At 49.1% G+C, this 21344-nt stretch overlaps 1 protein-coding gene across 1 annotated transcript in view; it reads right to left on the bottom strand.

The window, feature by feature from the left end:
- Positions 1-10079, bottom strand: part of CLUAP1 (clusterin associated protein 1) — a gene marked incomplete at its 5' end in the record, with an annotated part of 72379 nt that extends 62300 nt beyond the window's left edge. Inside the window, 5 exons of the mRNA XM_082006666.1 lie at positions 709-804; positions 1944-2123; positions 7160-7244; positions 9286-9397; positions 10058-10079. Of these exons, the coding sequence (XP_081862792.1) occupies positions 709-804; positions 1944-2123; positions 7160-7244; positions 9286-9397; positions 10058-10079 (495 nt within the window). The remainder of the gene's footprint in view (positions 1-708; positions 805-1943; positions 2124-7159; positions 7245-9285; positions 9398-10057) is intronic.
- Between the last annotated feature and the right edge of the window lie 11265 nt (positions 10080-21344).

Below are 21344 nucleotides of genomic sequence, written 5' to 3' on the forward strand. Positions count from 1 at the left end.
ACCCTTTGAAACACTCGTACTCCATCAAACAAGGATCTGGGAGCATCAATCGTCAAGGCGCATGGTCTACGGCTCTTACAGGGTGCACGTCCTACGTCTCAGATATTGCAAATCTGAAGATTACCAAAACCAGTACTGGAACATTCAGGGTTTCCCTTCTTTAAATGTCTATTTTCAGAAAATGAACAACCTCCAGCATTGCAGATAAATGCATTTATGAAAATAATTGAAAAAGACTTATTGGCAGTGTTTCAGGACACTTCCGTGACTTCATGCAACAGCTTGTGAATTTACGACTAAGCTGAAGAATATGTACCCTGCAGGCTTGCGAGGCCTTCAGTTACTGTAACAGAAATAATCAGCCTTGCACTTGGAAAACTAATGGCATTAATCATTTATCTTTCAGATGATATCTATCCCCACCACTAACACGTACATATAAAGTTAATATTTCCAAACAGTTCTACAGAGAGTATTTCAGTTTCCTGCTAAAGAGAAAATGCCAAACTCTGTTCTCTCAGACTTACTGCAATCTAAGTATGAATATGATGGGAAGAAAGTACAAACTTTCAGACCCATTCCTTCAAACCCACAGAAAATTCATTTTAGACACAGCTGTTAAGAAGAACTACTGATACTTTTTTCACCTTTTTCCTTTGCAGCACCCAGTGAACACAAGTTCTTATACGCTCTCCAGTGTGTACTTACCCTTAGTTCAACTTCTTTGCCAAGTAAGTCATAGAGACTTGCTCCTTTGGAGGTGATTTCGGAAGCGAGCTGTCTAGCTGCCTTCAAGTCAGTAATCTAGAAACACAGCAACAGCACTGAATAGCAGAAGAGAATTCCCAATACCACAAAGAAAATCCATGACAGATTTTTCCCGTTTTGGTGATAAAATTGCATAGGAGGTCAGCACAGTGGCCAAAACTCTACGATAATATTGAAGAAGTTGTCCACTGGAATCAGAGTCAGCCTCTTTCTTGGCTTTAAAGTGGTCTAGAGGAGGCACCATTTAGACACAGGCTTTTGGGTGAAACCCCAGCCACTTCAGGACAACAACAGCAACAATCAAAAACCTCCTCAAAACAGTGTGACCCAGCCAGTTGTTGGTTCACGTGCTGCCCAGGGCAAAGGGAAACATCACCTTTTTCATATGCAAAAGTAAAACGTATATCTACCAACAGGTATATGACCAACATATTGCACAGGTAATGAATATTGATCATCTACAAGTGTTTTTTCTTTATTTCTTCAGGTGCTTTCTTCAGAGAGACACACCAGACATATATAGAGGAAAAATCGCCTGTGGTTCTGCCATTTTTTTCAAGAATGGTAGCATTGTTGCCTAACAAGCAGGCATGACATAGTATAGTTATAAAAGAATCAAAGACTAAAAGTATTAGACTATAGAAGAGGTGCTAAAACTAACAAAAAAGCAGTAACAGGACTTCCTCTTACTTAACAAAGTGTTGGGTTTTTTTAATACTTAGAGGGGCATTTATTTTAAGGGCTCGAGCAGCTTTGATGTCTGTTAGGGTAACATGAAGATTTCCCTTTCCTTCAATGCAAACAGACTGAAAACTAACCTTCAGTCAGTATTCTGCAAGCTCTTCCTGTTGCAACAAGGTTAGCAGATAGAAAATTGTCTTTATTCCGGCCTACTCCAATATTCCTATGATTTCAACAGCAGTCCAAACCAAACACAACCCATTTTGTGCCACTGTTGCCTTGTATTATGCGCTTCTGGTTGAGAATTCACAGAGATCATATCGTATCATATCACAAATGATAGCATATAACCTCAACTACAGAAAGTATGAGTTAAAACCATACCCACTCCCTTGCGAGAACTTCTCTACTTAAGTTTCAGATAGAAAACGGATTTGTTTTTCATACGTTAACACAAAGCCCCTGCCCAAAACAAGAGTACAAGTTGTCCTTACTTTTGAGCCAAGATCAAACTTGAACTTGCTGCTGTCTTCCTCGCTCACGTCTGCACGTTCCACTCCCTTGGTATTCATAGCACCATAAAGCACAGAGGTGACCTTTAGCAGTTCCTTCACTGCATAACCATCTGCCTGGTAAAGCTTCTTAGTGTTGAGCTTTATGTGAGCTTTGGTAGCCTTTGGAAAGAAAGAATGAATTCATTGTGTCACCAAGAACAAAATCTTCATTTACCTCTTCACACTCCACTTGAAAGCTCTTTTTGGGGGCACCATGCTCTGCTTTACAGAAATAAATCTTCCTGTTTGGAAACACAAGTTTGCCTCATCATATTACTGATGTTTCTAGAAGAAATTTTTCTGAAACATGTGCACTTTTCTGCATGTCAGAACATTTGCAGATAATTGCCAGAATGAAAAAACTCAAACGATCCATTAATTCTTCCCTGCATGAAGATCAGCAAAAACCCTGTGCACCACTTAAATTCAAATTAAGTTTAAGTGGAATGTAAGTGCTGCCCAGGTCTTGTGATGATGCTGCAGAGAGGTAAATTTCACCCTTAATGAGTTACAAGAATAAGATCAATTATCCTAATTTAACAGTCTTCTCTTCCAGCAGTACCTTCAGAATATTTTATTGTTTCTCTCAAATTTTTCCCTGCTACGATATTAGTGATTTTATTCCCTTGCCTTCCATCTCTGAAAAGTACAGACAGACCCGTAAGGAAAAAACCCATTAAAAATTATAATATTATCTTTTTATACTTCAAAATAATAAAGGGGGGAAAAGAGCATAATAGAAATGATACATCTGTCACAGAAAGGACACAAATGTTGTTCTTGAAATTCCCGACAAAATTATATTATAAACAAACAGCCACAAGGAGCCAACACCAAACTTCAGGTAAAACACCGAGGCAGTCTTCCTGATGGCACGACTAAACAAGCAAGCAAACAAAAACTGATCACCGGTTATGTATTTAAAAACCAAACATCCAAATGACTTGACATCTTCCTTTCAGTGTATCTTTAAGATTAAACTTCTGCTAAAGTGTTTAACCTTTGGGAACACTGTGTGGCAGAAAGAATCTATCCACGATTCACTCGTGGTATTACAGCATTACCATTACATTTCCAATAAATGTTTACCTCTTGCCTCTCCCATCCCAAAACCTCAACCTACCAGAAGAAACTGACTGTACATCGCTTCCTGCCAGCAGGAACTCAGCTGAAAAACGAAGTCAGAACTTTCAGAATAGGTTGCTGATGTTATACACCCTGAGCCGAGGAATACAAGACTTATGGGACAAAAAACCCTAATTGCTTTTGAAAATTTTGACCAGCGTGACCTCAAATGAGCCAATACACAAAGTGGAAAGCCAGCTATGTTCTCCTTCAGTAGAAGGAATCTAAAAAAACTAATCATGGAAACAGTAGGCATTAAATATTAAGAGAAGCGGGTCATTAAATTCACAGAATCTGTTAACCATCCCCTACACAAAGATGACTATAACAACATCCTTTATGATGTGGTACGTAAGACAACAACTTCAGTTCCATTCAACCCCAAGAGAGAAATCAATGTCTAATAACAGTAAAAAAAGAGTTTTTTCACTCAAAGACTACTTAAAGAGAGGAAAAAAAAAATACAGACAAGTACATGTAATTTTCAGATTGGCATAATGGCACTGCTTACTCAAGAAGGTAACAGTGTTGGGAAAACTTGAGACAGTCACCTATTTTGTAACAACTCTAAATAGTTTAAGTATCATTAAAAATCACCTACATCTATTCCGAAGATCAAATTATGACAATGCAAGAGAAAAGAGAAATGGAAATAAACTGCAAGAATGGCATCAACAGCCAGAATGTTTGCTTTACTTTAAAATCTGCTTTATTATTATCGTAGAGCCAAATATTGACAGCGTGATGGAAATGCAAAAACATCCCAGGGAAGAACCAGAACTCCCAGCTGAGGACTCCAGCCATTCGGTTGCAGAGCCATGGTCTTTAGCCTGTCTAGCTCAAACATTTTGCATTCCTTCCTGTGCAATGGCACATTCTCGATAGGAAGAATGAGGCTTGCTCCCATCTCCCTGTCTTGTTTAATACTTAGGATAGTCTCCTGGGTACTGAAGTAGTGGCTCTAATTCTCCACGGGCTGAAATGGCAATTGAACACATGATACTTCCCAAAAAGCATTCAGGAAGATTATTAGCAGACATTGCATCAACTGCTTCTCCCATCACTTTTTAAAAAACAAGCATGTCTGCCTTTTGCAAAAAGTTTGGTACATTGGTTTGCTAAGCGTGTTTTCATGAATGCATTTCTATGAGACTAAACTCATCAGAGGCTTTTTGCTGCACTCTACCTCAAATTTGGATCCAAGTGGGCTCAAGTGGGAGCCAGGTATTGAGCCGCACAGATTAGGGCAGTTCTAGGTGGGCAAATGACTAAAAAACCACATAAGACAACCCTGCAGACACTTCAGGAACTTTTGGGTCCGAAAAGGAGACATTTGGCAAGCTCTCAAGCTACCAGTAACACAGAGCAATATATCATATGTGTAAAAAATTAACATACCTTTACTCCTTGTTCAGTGAAGGAGAACAATACTCTAGCTGTATTTCATGATGATTAATCTATCCTGATAGTCTCTTCTGAGACAAATCTGTCCCCATCAAATCTCACATCTGGCTACGGATGCATAAAACTATTAGCTACTGGAGAAGATAACTGGGGATTCCACAGACAGTGAATTATTAAGGAAATGTCAATAAGTTTTTCTCATTCTGAAAATGCTGAAAACCTACAATAATCCTCATATTATCTTGTAATATTCACTGAGACTAAGTACAGGATGAGTAAAGAAATTTCCTTTAATTTCATTTTCTGAATCATATTATGTAATTCTTCAACACCCTCGGGATTTCTTACATGAAATCAGCTACCAAAAGAAAAATGTAAGCATAACATTATTTCTGCTTCCACACTTGTTCTTTTAAAACATACTTGATTTGGAGGGGGGGAAATCCCTCCAAACAAAATAGATCTGTTCACTACATCTTATGACACTCCAGGGCTCAAAAGTGCATTCTGGTATGAACAGAAGCGTATCGTGCTCTGAACCTAGTAAAATTAAGAATTAAGAAAATTTACGGTGGACATCATCACAAATCAGAAGGGAAAAGCTGGTGTGGTTACAATGTCATTTTAATATATTTTAAGAATTCAAAAAAAGTATTGTAAGACATTAATCTTTGGTATTAGCATAAAGACTTCCATTGCTTCCAGACCTACCCGCAGCCCCATTAAGTTTTTGCCACCTGACTAAGAGCGCTATGTAAAGGCTCATGCTGCATCAAAAAAAACCAAGAATGATATGAAGGGCAATGTTATTTTATTCCATGAAACTAATAATGTTGATGGCCTAATTCAAGTATGCTCATGCATAACGTGATAAAAGATTTGATCTGAGAAAAATATGGCTCAATCTAGTAAGTGAGAAGGCTCATTTATCAGCAGTCCTGGTTAACAGGGGAGGTCCCGGAAGACTGGAGGGTTGCCAATGTGACACCCATCTACAAGAAAGGCCGGAAGGAGGATCCTGGGAACTACAGGCCTGTCAGCCTGACCTCTGTACCGGGGAAGATCATGGAGCGGTTCGTCTTGAGAGTGCTCACAGGCCATGTGCAGGACAACCAAGGGATCAGGCCCAGCCAGCATGGGCTCATGAAAGACAGGTCCTGCTTGACCAACCTGATCTCCTTCTATGACCAGGTGACCCGCCTAGTGGATGAGGGAAAGACTGTGGACGTTGTCTACCTGGACTTTAGTAAAGCCCTTGACAGAGTCTCCCACAGCATTCTCCTGCAGAAACTGGCGGCTCGTGGCTTAGACAGGTTTACTCTTCGCTGGGTGAGGAACTGGATGGATGGCCAAGCCCAGAGAGTTGTGGTGAATAGCGTTAAATCCAGCTGGCGCCCGGTCACAAGCGGTGTTCCCCAGGGCTCGGTTCTGGGGCCGTTCCTGTTCAATACCTTTACTGATGATCTGGATGAGGGGATCGAGTGCTCCCTCAGTAAGTTTGCTGGCGACACCAAGTTGGGTGGGAGTGTTGATCTGCTGGAGGGCAGGAAGGCTCTGCAGAGGGATCTGGACAGGCTGGATCGATGGGCTGAGGTCAACTGTATGAGGTTTAACAAGGCCAAGTGCCAGGTCCTGCACCTGGGTCACAACAACCCCCTGCAACGCTACAGGCTTGGGGAGGAGTGGCTGGAGAGCTGCCTGGCAGAAAAGGAGCTGGGGATGCTGGTTGACAGCCGGCTGAATGTGAGCCAGCAGTGTGCCCAGGTGGCCAAGAAGGCCAACAGCATCCTGGCCTGTATCAGAAATAGTGTGGCCAGCAGGAGCAGTGAAGTGATTGTGCCCCTGTGCTCTGCACTGGTGAGGCTGCACCTCGAATACTGTTCAGTGTTGGGCCCCTCACTACAAGAAGGACGTTGAGGTGCTGAAGCGTGTCCAGAGAAGGGCAACGAAGCTGGTGAGGGGTCTGGAGCACAAGTCTTATGAGGAGCAGCTGAGGGAACTGGGGTTGTTTAGTCTGGAGAAAAGGAGGCTGAAGGGAGACCTTATCGCTCTCTACAACTACCTGAAAGGGGGTTGTGGCGAGGTGGGGTGTTGGTCTCTTCTCCCAACTAACTAGTGATAGGACGAGAGGAAATGGCCTCAAGTTGCACCAGGGGAGGTTTAGATTGGATATTAGGAAAAACTTCTTCACCGAGAGGGTGGCCAAGCATTGGAACAGGCTGCCCAGGGAGGTGGTGGAATCACCATCTCTGGAAGTGTTCAAAAAATGTATGGATGTGGTGCTTCAGGACATGGCTTAGGGGACACAGTGGCACTGGATTAATGGTTGGACTTGATGATCTTGAAGGTCCTTTCCAACCTTAGTGATTCCGTGATTGTTTTAGCTTTAGATATTTAGATCCCAGTTCTGCAAAGAGATGTACATAACTCTGCATGATTTCAGTAACAGCACGCCCTGGCCTGTTCAAGTTTAAAACAGCACGAGACATCCAATCCAACACAAGAATACGATGCGTACTCAGCCACCCATTGCAAGGAAATTGTAAGGGGTTGAGACAGAAAGCATTAAAGCTAATATGGAACCAGTATTTCAATGTGCTTAAGCACGACTCCTTAGGCAGACTTACCATGAACTGAGCCACTGCCTTAATGAAGAAAACCCGGTCCTGTTCTGTCTCCACATCAGGAGGAATATCAGTCTGAGGTTCATACCTGTGGAAAGAAGCATGCGTAGTTTCTGACAGGAAATACATGTCCAATATTAAAGAGACTGGTTCATTTGGGGGGGGGGGGGGGGGGAATCAAACACAACAAGCATGTACGAGACTGGAAAATAAATCTTTAGCTCCTATTGAAGACTGGGGTATCCAGACCCTGCCTACAATGGGTTTGTGCACAAACTGCAAAAGCTGTAAAACCTGAGACTCTTCTCCAGAAGGAATTGTTACTGTGGAGTCCTGAACACATCTTTCCAGTCAGGTTTGCAAAGGAGCAAAACTTAGCTGGCTCAACCAAGTCTGCAAAATACTTATTTTCAGAAGTAATTTACTACTTAAATCACAAGCTGCTTATATAAATCGAACTAAACTTAATCATGTGTGGCTTCACAATTTAAAACACTGGGCATACGACTGAGTTAAACTCCCAGTCTTTCCGGTGGTACGTTAACATGGCTTGTACTAGATTACTATTGTTGGTAATAACAAAAACAGCCACCTTGTCCTTCAAAATGTTTTCACACTTTTCCCACACTCTCAAAATACAAAAGAAAAGTTCACACTCAGACATCATTTCACATATATTACTTTCAAAAGAAAAAGAAACTTATGAAAAAGCAAATGGAAAGACTGATAAATGCTTTAAAAAAAAAAAAAGAAATAGTGAAATGCAGAAACTTCTAGAAGTCACCAGCCTACAGGAACCAGGGAAGAAAAAAAGTAAATTCCCAGTCTCATAAAAGGCTTCGAGATTTTCAGCATGCAGGCAAAAAAGCATCTTTGCTTTCAAAGCACATTTGAAACGATGAGCAAGGCACGTGCAAAGTGCTTTAAAGTGTAACTGAAAGGCTTCTAGAAGCTGTCTGCCTGCATCAAGTGTAGTTCTGACCCACAACAGGAAAGCTGCTATTTGGTCTGAAATACATGCCAGTGTCCAGTTGCTATTTGGTCTGAAAATGAAGCTCTTCACTATTAGGCACAAGGTTCCCAGTAATCTTATCACACAGAAGTTTAAGCTTTTAAAAGTGTTCCAGTTCATGAGATAAACGTATTTTTAAAACAATATTTTTGTTTTCTTTCAATTGCTCTGCTATTTTACCGTTACATACTAGGGGGGAGACTGATTTATATGTTTACATATGAGTTGAAAACAACCAGGAACTGAGAACCTCAGTGTAACAGCAGTATTTTAAAGAATATTTAGGTAATTTAATCCAAGTAATTGTGAATGATTGTAAGTATTTCCCTATTTTATTACCATTGCAACAGTATTCAGCAAATTTCTAACAGCTTGGTAATTAAACTTAATGGATACCAATTATGAATCCAGGCCAAAAAATAGCGATCACACAAATGGGTCACTGTCATATTTTCAATTGTAATATTCTACCTTATGAGTAGCTTAAAAAACTTATTTTATATTTTTACTCACATGGAAAAAAAAGATCATGTATAATTTGATTAGCATCTCAGGTTTCATAAATATTTAACCAAAGTCTGTCAGTGGGTTACGTGGGCGTAAAACTACAACTGGATAGTAGCAGACTAGTACTGCATAATTTTTTTTTTTCATGGCACGGATGCTAGACAATAGGATGTTGAATCAACAACTGTAGCAACAAGGTAAGAACTGCCTGTATCTTGCTAAGTTCTCATTGTATATGACCCTGTTTGGGGTACAAGGTCAGATACAGGCAGAACGGTAATAGAGTTTGTAGAATATGTGAAAGAGATACAGCTACTTTTGGATAAGTACGCCCACCTTCAGGATGCAATCTCTGCCAGGACTGAGTCGTCGTATTTTCTACTTCAGCTACTACAACACTTTTGTTGCTGTATAATTAAACTAAAAACCTGCAAACTTAACTACCACATTTTCTGCTCGATTATTTAGAAAAGTAGACCTCAAAGAATGCCTAAATATGGTTATGTTCCTCTTTAAACTTCTTAATACAGTTTGACACCCAAACATCAGCTCCAGGCATACATATCGCATCCCAACATCAGCCCCAGCATTCGTTAGCCTAATCACCAACCTTTTCACTAGCCAGAGAAGCACTTCTGAGACAAGCATGAAGTTTGGGGTATGGAAATTCTCCATAGATATGAGTCGGGGATACCCCAGCGCCCTCATCATCTCAGTAAAATCTGAAAGACAAGCAAGAGCAGGGGTTCCTTCTTACATATGCAACATGGCTGTTGCCCAGAACTCCGGTTCCCGCAGCGTGCTGTTCATTTACCGTTCGATATACCCCGCTCAAAGTACTGTTAAAAAAAACTTCTGAACGGATTAATTTTAAAAAAATGATATCACTTCAATGGAAAACACGCCTGAGTAAAAAGGCGACTTTTTAACAAGAGATTCACTGGGCAGAAACAATGCTTAAAACAGCTTCCCTCTACAAAAAGCACCATTTAAACGAAGTTAACTGTGGCCTGCGGCGATCACCGCTATGCAGAGGCGATGCCAGCCCCGTCCGCTGCGTTTATTATGCCCTGTTAAAGCGCAGCCTGCCAGTTAATTAAAATAAAAGGCTCCAGCCCTGCAGCAGGCTTTGCTATAGCCCCCGCCTGAGGCACCGGTTAGGCCCCAAGCGCCCCTCACCCGCCCGCGCTGCCTCCCGGATCTCCCAGGGAAACTACAAGGCAAAACTTAGAGGAAAAGCGGGACCCGCTCGGCTGCTGAGCACCCAACGGGGCCGGAGCTGCTCTGCAGGCCCCGGCGAGCCGCGGCAGCCCGGGGCGAGGAGGCCGAGACCGGGAGCTGCCGCGTCCCGCCCCCCCGCCCCCCTCAGCGAGGCTCCTCACTCCGGAGGTCGCGGAACGACATCGCCGCGGGAGCCCGCGGGCCTCCGCCCGCCGCCGCCGCCGCCGCCGCCCTAGGCCGCGCCGCTCGTCTCTATGGCAACGCCGCTACGGCGCGGCGGCCGGGCCAAACTGCTGCCGAAAGCGAAGGGCCATGGCGGTGGGTCAGGCCCTGGGGCCCGGCCCGGCCCGGGCGCTGGCTCTGCCTGGGGCAGCCTCTCACCGGCCGGGGCGGCGAAAACGAGCGGCTCCGTGGGGCGCCCGGCCTCCCCCTCGCTCTGCAGGGCGGTGGGGCCTGCTGGCGAGATGGCTGCCCCTGAGGTGCAGGCCGTTCCGGCTGCCCGGGCCAAGGCGGGGGTGACCTGCCTGTGATGGCTGCTCCCCGGGCGCTGGGAAGTGGCTCCCGGACTCCGCAGCTCCCTGCTGTCGCACACCAGCCACCCACCAGCGCTCTGCCTGAGGCGACGTCCAGCCGGGACGGGAGCTTTGCAGAGCCCGTCTTAAATGTATGATTCAGGGAGCGGGGAGGGAGGGCGAAGAGCCATCATCAGTTATTTTCAGAGAAGACCCATTAGCACCTGTGCCGCGTTGAACCATGGCTGCTGTGGTTTGAGGAGAAGGCTGTGCTCCCCCATGGGACAGCACACCAGTCACCAGGGATGTGAAAACCCATGGCCTGGCCTCGCCTGAGCTGACACCCACCGCTGCCGCACCCCGGGGGGCTGAGTCCCCGGCTCCCGGTCCTGTTGGAGTCAGCGCATCTACCTTCCGCCTGCTGTGCAGGACTTGGGTCTCTCCGAGGACGGGAGCCCGGCGCGCAGCTCTGCCCGGATGCTTGAGCGTCGCAGGGCTGAGCTGGAGGGGGAGCGGAGGACAAGGACCAGCAGGAAGGCAGGCGGGAACACCTTCCTCTCTACGGTCACGCATTTCTGATGGGCATCCAGGGTGCCGCAGCCACACAGACAGCGACTGCAGTATGTGGAGCGCTCGCTGAAATGCGCAAGAGGTCTTCGGCGCGGCAGAGCCAGACCCCTGTGCTTTCGCTGTCCATGCCCAGAGACGTGGAAACCCGCGTCCCCGGGCCAGCCAACACAGCTTCTTGCAACCTTTCAGCTCCCACCCACAACTGTCACTGACCGACCCTGTCAGCAGTTTCGTAACAAACTTCTTAAAGGCTCTTGGTGTCCTGAATTTGCCCCTACAGACATAACCAACAGCAGTTTCCATGCTGATGCATCGAGTAAGAGCAGTACGACAGCTGCTCCGCTAACACTTGGTGGTTTCCGATGCCCTAAAGGAACGGGAACTCTGACCACGAGACTCTGCAGAAACACCGGACGGAGCGGCCGCAGCTCTTACTGACAGGGTCATCAATATCGCGGGGTGGAATGAGTTGAAAATAATCTAGATGTCAGGCTGATCTATGGATGTCTCAGGACATTTTGCGGAGCAGTCCACAGTTTTCCAGTTCTAATTGCCCAAGCATATATAAGACATGCACACGGGGGCTCTATCTTGAGCCGTACCTTATCCACATGATTGAAAAAGCGATGAAAAGCAAGGAAATAGCAATAAATCCTAGAAAGAATAACTATTGAAATGAAGTAGTTACATTAGAAATTAGGAGACCTGATTAGAGGCTGGGTTTCTTACACCAGGAAGCCACGAGATAGCAAACTTTAAATAATTCACTAGTTCAAGAGTGTATCAGCCATCCAGTAACTCGGGCAGGGGGACCAGAGAAGGAAGGAAACATTCCCCTGCTCTACTGCTGTTGACTAGCAGGCAAAAGGCAGGTGGGTGAAATACAAGGGGGAAAACCAAAGCTGTAAAATAAATGAAATAAATTGTCAGTGTGCTGTTTACCTCAGCTCTTCACTTTATATAAATACCGTTAATATTGATATATTAATATTAGGCAGCACGAATGTGCTGCTGGGGGTGGAGTGGATGTAGTTTGAACTAAATAGGGGCCCAAAAAGGAGCAAACTGCAGCCTCGTAACCATGGCAGGAGCTCACACCACATCCACGAGGGCTGAGCCTTTCTCCCCGCTGCCTTCCTGTCTCTAGAAACCCACACCCAAAGGGAAAAATCCTACACATCTCTACTTATTCCCCAGACGCATGAACTAACCTTGTGGAAACAGCTCCCCATTCCACAGCCCAGTTCATACTTTTGAGGGACAGGGTTTTTTCCCTCCCTCATCACTACTAAAGCTGGAAATCTTGCTGGAAAGGAAAGAAAATCCAAAATTTTGGCACAGGTGTCTGTGGCAATGGGTGAGCTCTCAGATGACACCGCAGGCTTCCGAGTACAGATGGTAATATCTTCACTGCACATCTGCAGTGCCTGGTCTCCATCCAAACTTCTAATTCCGTTCAGAGGAAATTTCATTTCTTTAGACCTGTAGGAAGCTACAACTGCTGCTGGGGACATGGTAGAGGTGTGGGAGGAACCCAGCCGGGTGTAATGAACACCCTCCAAGCGGTGTGTCAGCATCCAGCGGCACCAACTGCCACTCAGGCTGGTTTCTAGCAGGAGGTGGTGACCCCACCTTGCAGCCCCAGCCGCTGGCGATAAGGAATTAGGAGCCCCTGCAGCGAATGGCTTTGCTCTGAAATGGGGATGACAGAAGGAACCGCTATTATTTAACTTTTCTATATTATATATGATAAACTATATATAACATAACATAATATAATATGCATAATATACGATGCAAAATGTATTATATCATTATTTGTTACATATAATTAATAATAAATTACTTATAATGATTGTTTTCTCATGGAAAATAATATCCTCCTCTGCCTGTTTCACATGCTGTGCGTGTGAATTTTGGGGCTCCCCAAATCCCTTGAGGGCTGACAAGCCCTCTGCATGCTGCAAGCGGGGCCGGGCAGACCCTTCCACACCCCAGCCTGTTAGCATCGCCTCATCCTCCTGATTTACTGCCTCCATCCTGGTTTCAGGGCTCTGCCAACCCCATTTAGCCCCTCTCTCCGGCTCCCACCCATTCCCAAACACACCACTGAAGTCGAGTCATCCTTTGGCTCACGAGCATCCATTAATCAAAGACTTCACCGAGAAACCATTGACCTGGGCAGCTGAACATCATTGATCCGGGCTGCGTGCCGTCAGATCCCTTTTGGCTGCTGCAAGCCTGGTTAGCACAACGTGCTTTTGGGTAGCCCATCACTCGAACACCCCCTCAGGTGCCCTGGTGGCTCTGTCTCAGCTCCCAGTTCCGCGCGAGCGGCCCCCGAGCTTGCGGTGCGCGGCCTCTCCGCGCGGTGGGAGAGCCGCGGCGTCCGGACCAAGGCGGGAGAGGAGCTCTGCGGTCGAGGAGGTATGAGAGGGACAAGGGAAGGAGAAACCATCTCACTGCAAGGACGGCCAGACCTTGTAGCACCCCACCAGCCTCCTCTGCCCATAAGACAAGCTCTCTTTTGGGGGAGAAAGAACAATTCGGCCGCGTCTGCCCATACAGGATCCCCCAGCTCCACGTACGGAGCTCAGTCATACAACCTCCGTGTACGCTGGCTGCTGCGTCCCCTCGTTATTGCCATTTTCGGGTCAGCAACACAAATCTCACGGTTTGCCGGTTGAGACCCCTTTCTTTTCCTCGCTGCGTTCTGCCCAACGCTCTTTACGTCTAAGAGGGTATGGGTTATGGGTCGCCGGTCAGAGTCTCCTGGCCGCCGGCCAGCGTTCTTTCGTTTCTCCCCACCTCATCTCAGCCGTGGGGCTGAGATCCCTCACCTCGTCGCACCCTTCAGCGTCCGCTCCCCGCCTCGGGCTGCGCGCGACCCCGTTCCTTCAGGACATCCCCCTCCCGCGTCGGTACCTGTCAGGTTCGCAAACCGTCGGCTCTGTGACTCTTCCCCTGCCATCTGAACTTTTGTTGCCATCCTTCTGCAGACGAAGGGTTTTGGGTGGGTTTTTTTGGCAGTGTATATATTTTTAGTGCTCTGCAGTTCTTTCCCCGGGTTGTTTTTTTTTTTCGGCGGAGCTTGGCGTTAAAGTTGCTATCGCATGTTTTTAACTCAAATTCTCACACCCTCGTGTTACAGTATCCGCCAGATTGGCTCAAAACGTGGTGTTTTTTTTTTTTTTCCCTCCAGTAAGAGGAATGATGCTTCGTGAAGGGTTGTTGTTGTTTCACGCGACTCCCCAGCTGACCTGGACCACGCTCGCCGAGGGTGCGTGCTCGGGGATGTGGCAGACAGACGAGCGCCAAGGACCAGTTTCCCGTGTGTTAGGGGAGCAGGTAGGTTTGATTTTGCCCTCAAAGATAGAGAATCTCCCAGTTTCTAACAGGACCACGCTTCAGGGCAGATAACCAGGCTTTTCCGAGACGGGGCTTTGTCCCCCAGCCAGTGTCAGGGGCACGAGGCTGCCCAGCTCTCCTGGCTGCACGCCGGGGTATTTGAACCGCCTGTACCCCTTTTTCCTTCGAAACTGCACCCTGGTATCGTTCTAGAAATCTACATGTCAAACTGGAAAAGAGCTTTTTCCAGCTGAAAACCTCCCTCCAGCAGCACCCACGTCCCCCCGTTGCCTGGTGCCTTTCTGTAAAATGACCAGCAAAGCAAAGAAAAAGAGCTGCAGGATTTTGCTGCTTTTTTTTTTTTTTGCTTTTTTTTTTTTCTGATGCCTTACCTGGTTATTCTCACACCGCGAATTCAGTCGTCGATCCCAGGGATGGCAGGACTGTAGCTCTTGGCGGGACTGGGACATAACATGCTGTCGAAAATATGATCAAGTGAGAAAGCAAGTCATTTTTACTCCCATTCCTCTGATGCTTTTTAAATCAGGAGTAACAAATTTGAGATGATCAGGTCCGCTTGAGATTCCTCAAGCATAAAATAAAGCAACACTCATTTGTGCCCTCCCTGTTGGGAAAAACGGGTAAAAAGGCCTCAAGCTGCTTTTCCGTCCTGGGAGAACCTTGTGTGAAGTTGCTGTACGCTTCAGGGTACTCTGAGTCACCTTTCAGGCACTGGAAAAAAAAAGAAAAAAAAAAAAGAGAATGTGGTCCTGTTGGTGGTGGAGAAAATAAAACCTCGTTCTGCTGGGTTGTTTCCCAAGCTATGCTTTAGATAAATGCTGCAGGAGGGTATTAGCTTTACAAATAGCCCCTTTATAGCTTGAGAGACTGGGAAGGGAATGTGCCAGAGTAATTCACTCAGAGGGGCTGGTGTGAAGGAAAAAAAAAAAAGGCAGGGTAGGGAATGATGAGGTTTTCATTCGGCTGGTGTATGGAAGTGTCATACAGACACTTCAGGACCCGTTGTTTGCATCCGCTTTCTGCTTTTACTTCCAAGTTGAGCATCAGTTTTCGCTCCTCTCGTCAGAGCCTCCCCCCGTTACCCGGCTGGGGCAGATTAATTTTCACCTAAAAGCTGTTTTCAACCCTGAGCTTTCCATCCACACGATCAGAGGTTTCTGGTTGCTGCCGAGGGCTGGCTCAGCTTGCAGGCTCCTTGCTGGTGGCTTGGAAGAGAGTTTCATGAGCAGGATTCTTCCTTCCCGCTTTATTTAATATCAACCTCATCACTCCAGAAGCGAGGAAGGGAGGACGACCGCTACCGGGAGGGAGGGAAATGGCTGGGGATCGCGGGTGGAAGGTGAAGTGCTGTTTGCGCCGAGGAACCTGGGGAAAATCTAGAGCCTCTGCGTCTGGGGAAGGAGAATATCCCGGAATGTCACGTTCCCTGTAATTACATTGCAGAGCAGCTCCCTCCCCGCTAATGCGCCGGCATTAGAGGAGAGCGCCGAGAGCGGAGCGCGGCACCAGGGTAAGCAGCAGCCCATGCATCAAGCAGAAGGGGTAATAAATCACCAGCCTCCCTCTGATCGCTCAGCAGATAAGCCAGAGAAGCTACTTAGGATGAAAAAAAAGTCCCCCAAGCAAGCAGATTTCCAGATCTATTTCAGACAGGTCAGGAGAGGGGAGACTGGATTCTCATTTACGTGCAGGGAAAAACAGGATTATATTTCCACTCTCCATTAGCTCCCTCCAAAGCCGAGTGCCACTCGACCTGCCCGAAGCCAGAATCTACCTAATTTCGGGGTGTCCAGTTTAAGACGGCACGGCGCAGCTTGATTTACGGGCGACACGGCACTCCTGACGTCCTTGGGAGCTGCAAGTCCGGATCATCCTCACTACAAGGCAGAGGGATCCAAAAATCATTGTTTCTTCATGAAAAGTCTTGGTGCGTTTTTCTGCGCCGCCAATGTTTTGGCTCTTGACCCACCTGGAGAGAAGGGTACGGCGAACGACCAGCCAAGGGGACAAGGAGAAAGAGTCAAAGTAGGCTTGGAAGGACACTACGGCCAGTGAGCCAATTTGCCCTTTTTGAGGAGCACCACCAGGCAAAAAGCTGCTTTCCCAGCTGAGGAGGAGAAGCCCCGCAGACCGACTGGGCAAGGTCCTCTTCTCCAGGCTCTGGTCTTGGCACGGCTACGTGATTTAACTAATTGCAATCATCATTGGGGCACCACCATCAAAACTAGGGACGCATGGGGAAAGGAGAGCTCTTCCAGGATTATCCCCAGTACTCTTTACCTCTGGAGGTGCCACCTTTGCCCCGTTTTTGCCCCGTTTTTGCCCCCTTGCGCCCGTTTTTTGCCCCCAGCGCAGCTTTCCATCCTCCTCCGTTGCTATCAGCGTGCAGCCGGTGGGATCACGGAGATCTGTGCCCTCAGCCCCCACCACGCAGCCTCGGGTGGGCTTGGGGACCACCGCGGCCGGGGAAAACAGTTGGCTGCTCGGCCAGCAACAGGGCAGCGGGCGCCTTGCTGACGGCCGCGGTGGGATGGGGATGGAGACGGAGCCCTGTCCTCTCGAAAAAGAGAGGAAGAGCCCGTAGGAAAATACAGAAATGATTTAAACAGTGAGCAGCTGCTCGGGCGCGCAACCTTTTACGCTGCCAGGAGAAGAAACAGCTTGATGCAAAACCTTTTGGGTTTATCCAAGCGCGATGAACATCCTGAAGTGCTCGGGAGCCGGGTTTGTCTCCCGTTCCCAGCGCTGCTTCGGCCTTAAACCGGCACCGGCCGAAACAGCCGCTCCACGAGCCCCGGCGCGCAGAGGAGAATTGGGATCTTGGATAAATAGACCTTGGGGCTGAGTCCGCCGAGTCCTCCCGTGGGACCCTGGCTCCGGACCCTCAGCAAAGCCGGCAGCATCCCCAGCCAGACCAAGCGAGGAAACGACGAGCAGCGGCAGGGAGACGCCTCATCTGGAAAAAACCCTTTTCTTGTAACGACATCTCTGTTGGGAAAACACCCTCAACTGTGAAATGAAGCCTGGAGGAAGCTACCCCCCTTAGACGAATTCAGCATCGCTCCCAGCGGCTGCCTGCGCTGCGGCTGTGTCACCTTGCCTCTGCCTGGAGCGTACAGTGGACGTAAGGAGACCTTATAACCTCTCTGCTGTTGAAGCACAAGCTCTTGCACTGCAGATATTACGGGATTTGGAGAATTATTATCCCCCCTCGGCTAGGTAACGAGGCTCTCTGGCTCCCTGGGCAAGCGATGGGTTGTTTTCTCTGCAGGCTGGCTGCCTTCGTTGGCCATTAAGCTGTTGGAAGATCTCCGACCACGTCAGAAAAAAATAACCTCACGATGAGGATGCCTGTGCCTTTTCACGGGCAGCGGTGATGCGCGTATCCAGCAACCTCTCTTTCCTGGAGCTCCAGAAAAGACATCACGTTGCCGGTGAACCCAGGACCCAGGTTTCATTAACTAAGAGAGAAGTGAAAACCCTTCGAAACCTTGTCCAAAGCCTGTTGAATCACGGGAGGGTGGCCTTCAGGGTGGGAAAGCTGCAGAGCAGGAGCCGTGCCTTGCCTGCACCTCACCAGTAAATGGGTTTGGCTAATGCCCCGCCACCACACGCCGGTGCTCCGCCGCGCGCGGCACCCGCCGAGCCCGTCGTGCAAGCCCCTGGTGCCGGGGATGCCCAGCAGAAAGGAGCCCAGCCGGTACCCGAAGGCTGAAAAAAGAAATCTTCTCGCTCCTTCTATGGGGAAGCAAAGCTCCACGAAGACAGAAATTGCCGGGGCGGAAGGCGTGGAGTCCGTGCTGCTGCTCCGGGAGAGCTTCCCTGCCAACAGCAGGAATGGGAGCGAGTGGGGAAGGAGCAATAGCTGGGGGATGGCGCAGCTCGGCTTTTTATACTCATTAATTGGCCCTTCTATCATCAGAGGGAAAAGCGACGCGCAGGCAGCCCTGGATAGCACATAAAAATCCAAGGGGCTGATTTCAGCCCAGCGAGCCACTTTCTTGCTTCATTTTCCCCAAAGCGAGGGGAGGGAGGGAGTTTTCCCGGCAAGCTGAAGTCGAACGGCCGAGCGTGCCGCGCAACAGCGGCAGGCTGCGACCTCGAAGTGCGGAGCTCGCCGCTGGCCCCGCCGGTCCGAGCGACTTGCACGCTTTGCCGAGCCCAATGGAATCATGCGGGATTACCCTCCTGGGTGAAAAAAAATGCTTTTCCTTCCCTCACACTAAACCATAAGGTGGCAAAGACCCAACGCCCGGGAAGAACCCAGAGCACGCCGCGAGCCAAGGCTCCCGGGAGAGGGCTAGGAGGTGGGGTGGGATGGGGCCACAGCCGCGTGCCTTCCCTGCGTTCCGGTGGGATGGAAAGGAACCCAGGGGAGAGCAGACCCAGAGCCAAACGGTTTCCGACGTTCCAGAAAACAGCCTCAGCCTCCGTGGGGGCCGCAGCTCTTTGCAATTCGGCCACGAAGGCGGCGCGAAGCCTCCCGGGAGGAGCGCGGCGACGGGGAGCCCGCGGTTTCGCAGACCAAACCCATCCGCGGCAAACCCAGCGCGGATGGGGGGAGAGGATCCCGGAGGTCGGGTCCAGCCGTCGATGGAGGAAGCGGCTCCGGTGCAGGACGTCCCTACGGGCATCCCCAGAGGGGAGGACGAGCGCCGGGGCGCGGGGACGCCTCGGCTCGCGCCCGGTCATCAACGTGAGGGCAAGAGCCGGGCAGGACGCGCCGGCAGCGGGGACAGCCCGGCTCCAAACCCGCTGCGCAAAGTCATCTGCATTTCTCCCCCCGAGGCTCCAGCCCCAGCCCCTCGCACATCACACCTAGGCAGGAAGGTGTCGACCGCCCCGATTTCCGCGCTGGCCCGCGAAAAGGAGATGCCGCTTCCCCTAGACGCGGCTACGGCGTCAGTCTGGCCAGAAAGAGAAGACGGGCGAGTGATAGATCAGGCACAACTCTGCTGAAACGGGTGGTAATAGAAGAAATCGCAACCAGGCTGCTAAGAGGCAGGAAGGAGATAAAAGATGCAGCCCCTTCTCTGCTCCTTGAATTCCTGACGCCGAGGGTGTCGCGACCCTGGCGTGGAATACGGCACGGAATATGGAACACGCCAAGGTTTACCTACGGAAGAGGGCAAGCCGTGCCCTGCAGCAGAGGACGAGTACAAAGAGTCCAGCTCCGGGGCGGGATGTGAATATAGATGATTTTCGGAGATGTTCTTGATCTTATCGTTTAAGCCTTCCGGTGCGAGTAAGGTGAGAAAGGCGGGAGAAACCAAAGAGACTCGGTCAGCTTTGAATACGGACCCGGCAAAGCGCCCGCCCGCGGGCTCTCTAGAAGGACGGCGTCTGCTGAGGGTTTCTCTGAGGAAGTGCCAAGTTCAGTAGCACCTTCACGAGCTGGGAACGGTCATTTATCACGCGCGTGCGGCAACGCGGCACGGCTTGGAAGTGACCTTTGCCGCAAAAACGGCGTGGATGGAGCGGCAGCCCCGGGCTTGTCGCTGCCCGAGGTGGCGGAAACGGGGTGATCCCGTCCTGCAAATGCTGCACAAAACCCCCAGCTCAGGGTTGCAGGTCCCGTACCACCCCTGCAAGGTGCCGGATTGGGGCACCCTCCAAGGCATCTCTTAGGACGTGACTTGCAAGCTTCTTCCTTCTCTACTCAAAAGAGCGTCTCTCCCTGTCCCTCCGAAGTCCGTCGTCCCCCAGTAGCTCTTGAAACCAGCATTTACTGGGAGTAAGTGCCCGAGCAGCTGATTCTCTACAAATTCCCCTAATTGGTCATAAACGGGTGGGATGGCAGCGGCGTTTGGCTGGTTTCTGGCTATAGACAGGTTGGCGTATTATCAATCTCGTTATAATCACGTTGTGCCGAAGACTGTAGCCAAGCTCAAGCTCAAGCTCAAGCTCAAGCAGATAAGATATATAGTACTATAATATAGTATATAGTATAATATAGTACTAAACGTTACATTTCTCATGGTCTTTGGAGGAATAAGCCCTAAAGCATCAAATCTCCCGTAGGGGAGGCATAATGGTCCGGCCCCGTGAAGTCGGTGGCGATGTCCTCCTTGGCTGGAGTGACCTGAGGTCTCCCAGAAGGTAATCAGAGGTCAGACCCACCACCTCTCTATCAGAGGTCAGACCCACCCCGAACCATTGCCCCTCAGAAGGAGGAAGCGCTCGCTGGCTGGGCAAAGCTCGGGGTCGTTTCTCCCCTGCATCGGAGAGGTTCAAGCAAGAAACACCTTTTGCTCAGAGGCAATAACGGCTTCCGAAAAGAGCAAACCCCCGGGGCGAGCGGCTCCGCGCTCGCGCGGGTCTGCCTCCGCGTCCTGTCGGGCCGCACTTTGGCGGCTGTCTTTAACAGCACCGTCCGCTGATATTAAAAACACTTTGCTTTTTAGTATATACAAAAGCCTCTGGCGCGCCTGAGCTTCCAGCAGCCTCCCGAGTCCAGAGCAAGCGGCGGAGAATCGATCAGCTGCGGTGAGCGATGTCCCTCCTCACGTGGATTCGTGGGCATTCACGTGCTGATGAATTTCTCTACCTGGTAACGGTCCGGCAGGCTTTTCTGAGAAGTTCGCTGAATAATTGCAAGTCAGGGTGTGTTGATTAGCCTTTCTGTTCCGCGAATTACTTCTGTATGGGAGGCAAAGCAGCATGATTAGCCAAGCCTACGGCGATACACACGTATGAATTTCCCTGACCGTAAGGGCTAGGTGAAATGAAACCCGCCTGCAGGACGTGTTTCTGCTGGCAAGCCTGGTAGCGGTCCTTGGAGAAAGGGGCTTCGCCCTGCGCGGCTGTCCGGTTCGGCGTCTGGCCCGTGGTGACGCTGGTGGCGGACACTGGAGGATGCCCGAGGGGCACCGGCACCTTCAGTGCATGAGACCGTTCAGGGGTGGTTTTCCCATCCCTGATGGGGAACCCTGCCTGTAACACGTAAATTTATCGTCTCTGTCTCCCCGGTCGAGGTGCCCAAATCGCCGTCGCGTGC

This window comes from Phaethon aethereus (genome assembly GCF_964289735.1).
Source record: "Phaethon aethereus genome assembly, chromosome: 15".
NCBI classification, from domain to species: domain Eukaryota; kingdom Metazoa; phylum Chordata; class Aves; order Phaethontiformes; family Phaethontidae; genus Phaethon; species Phaethon aethereus.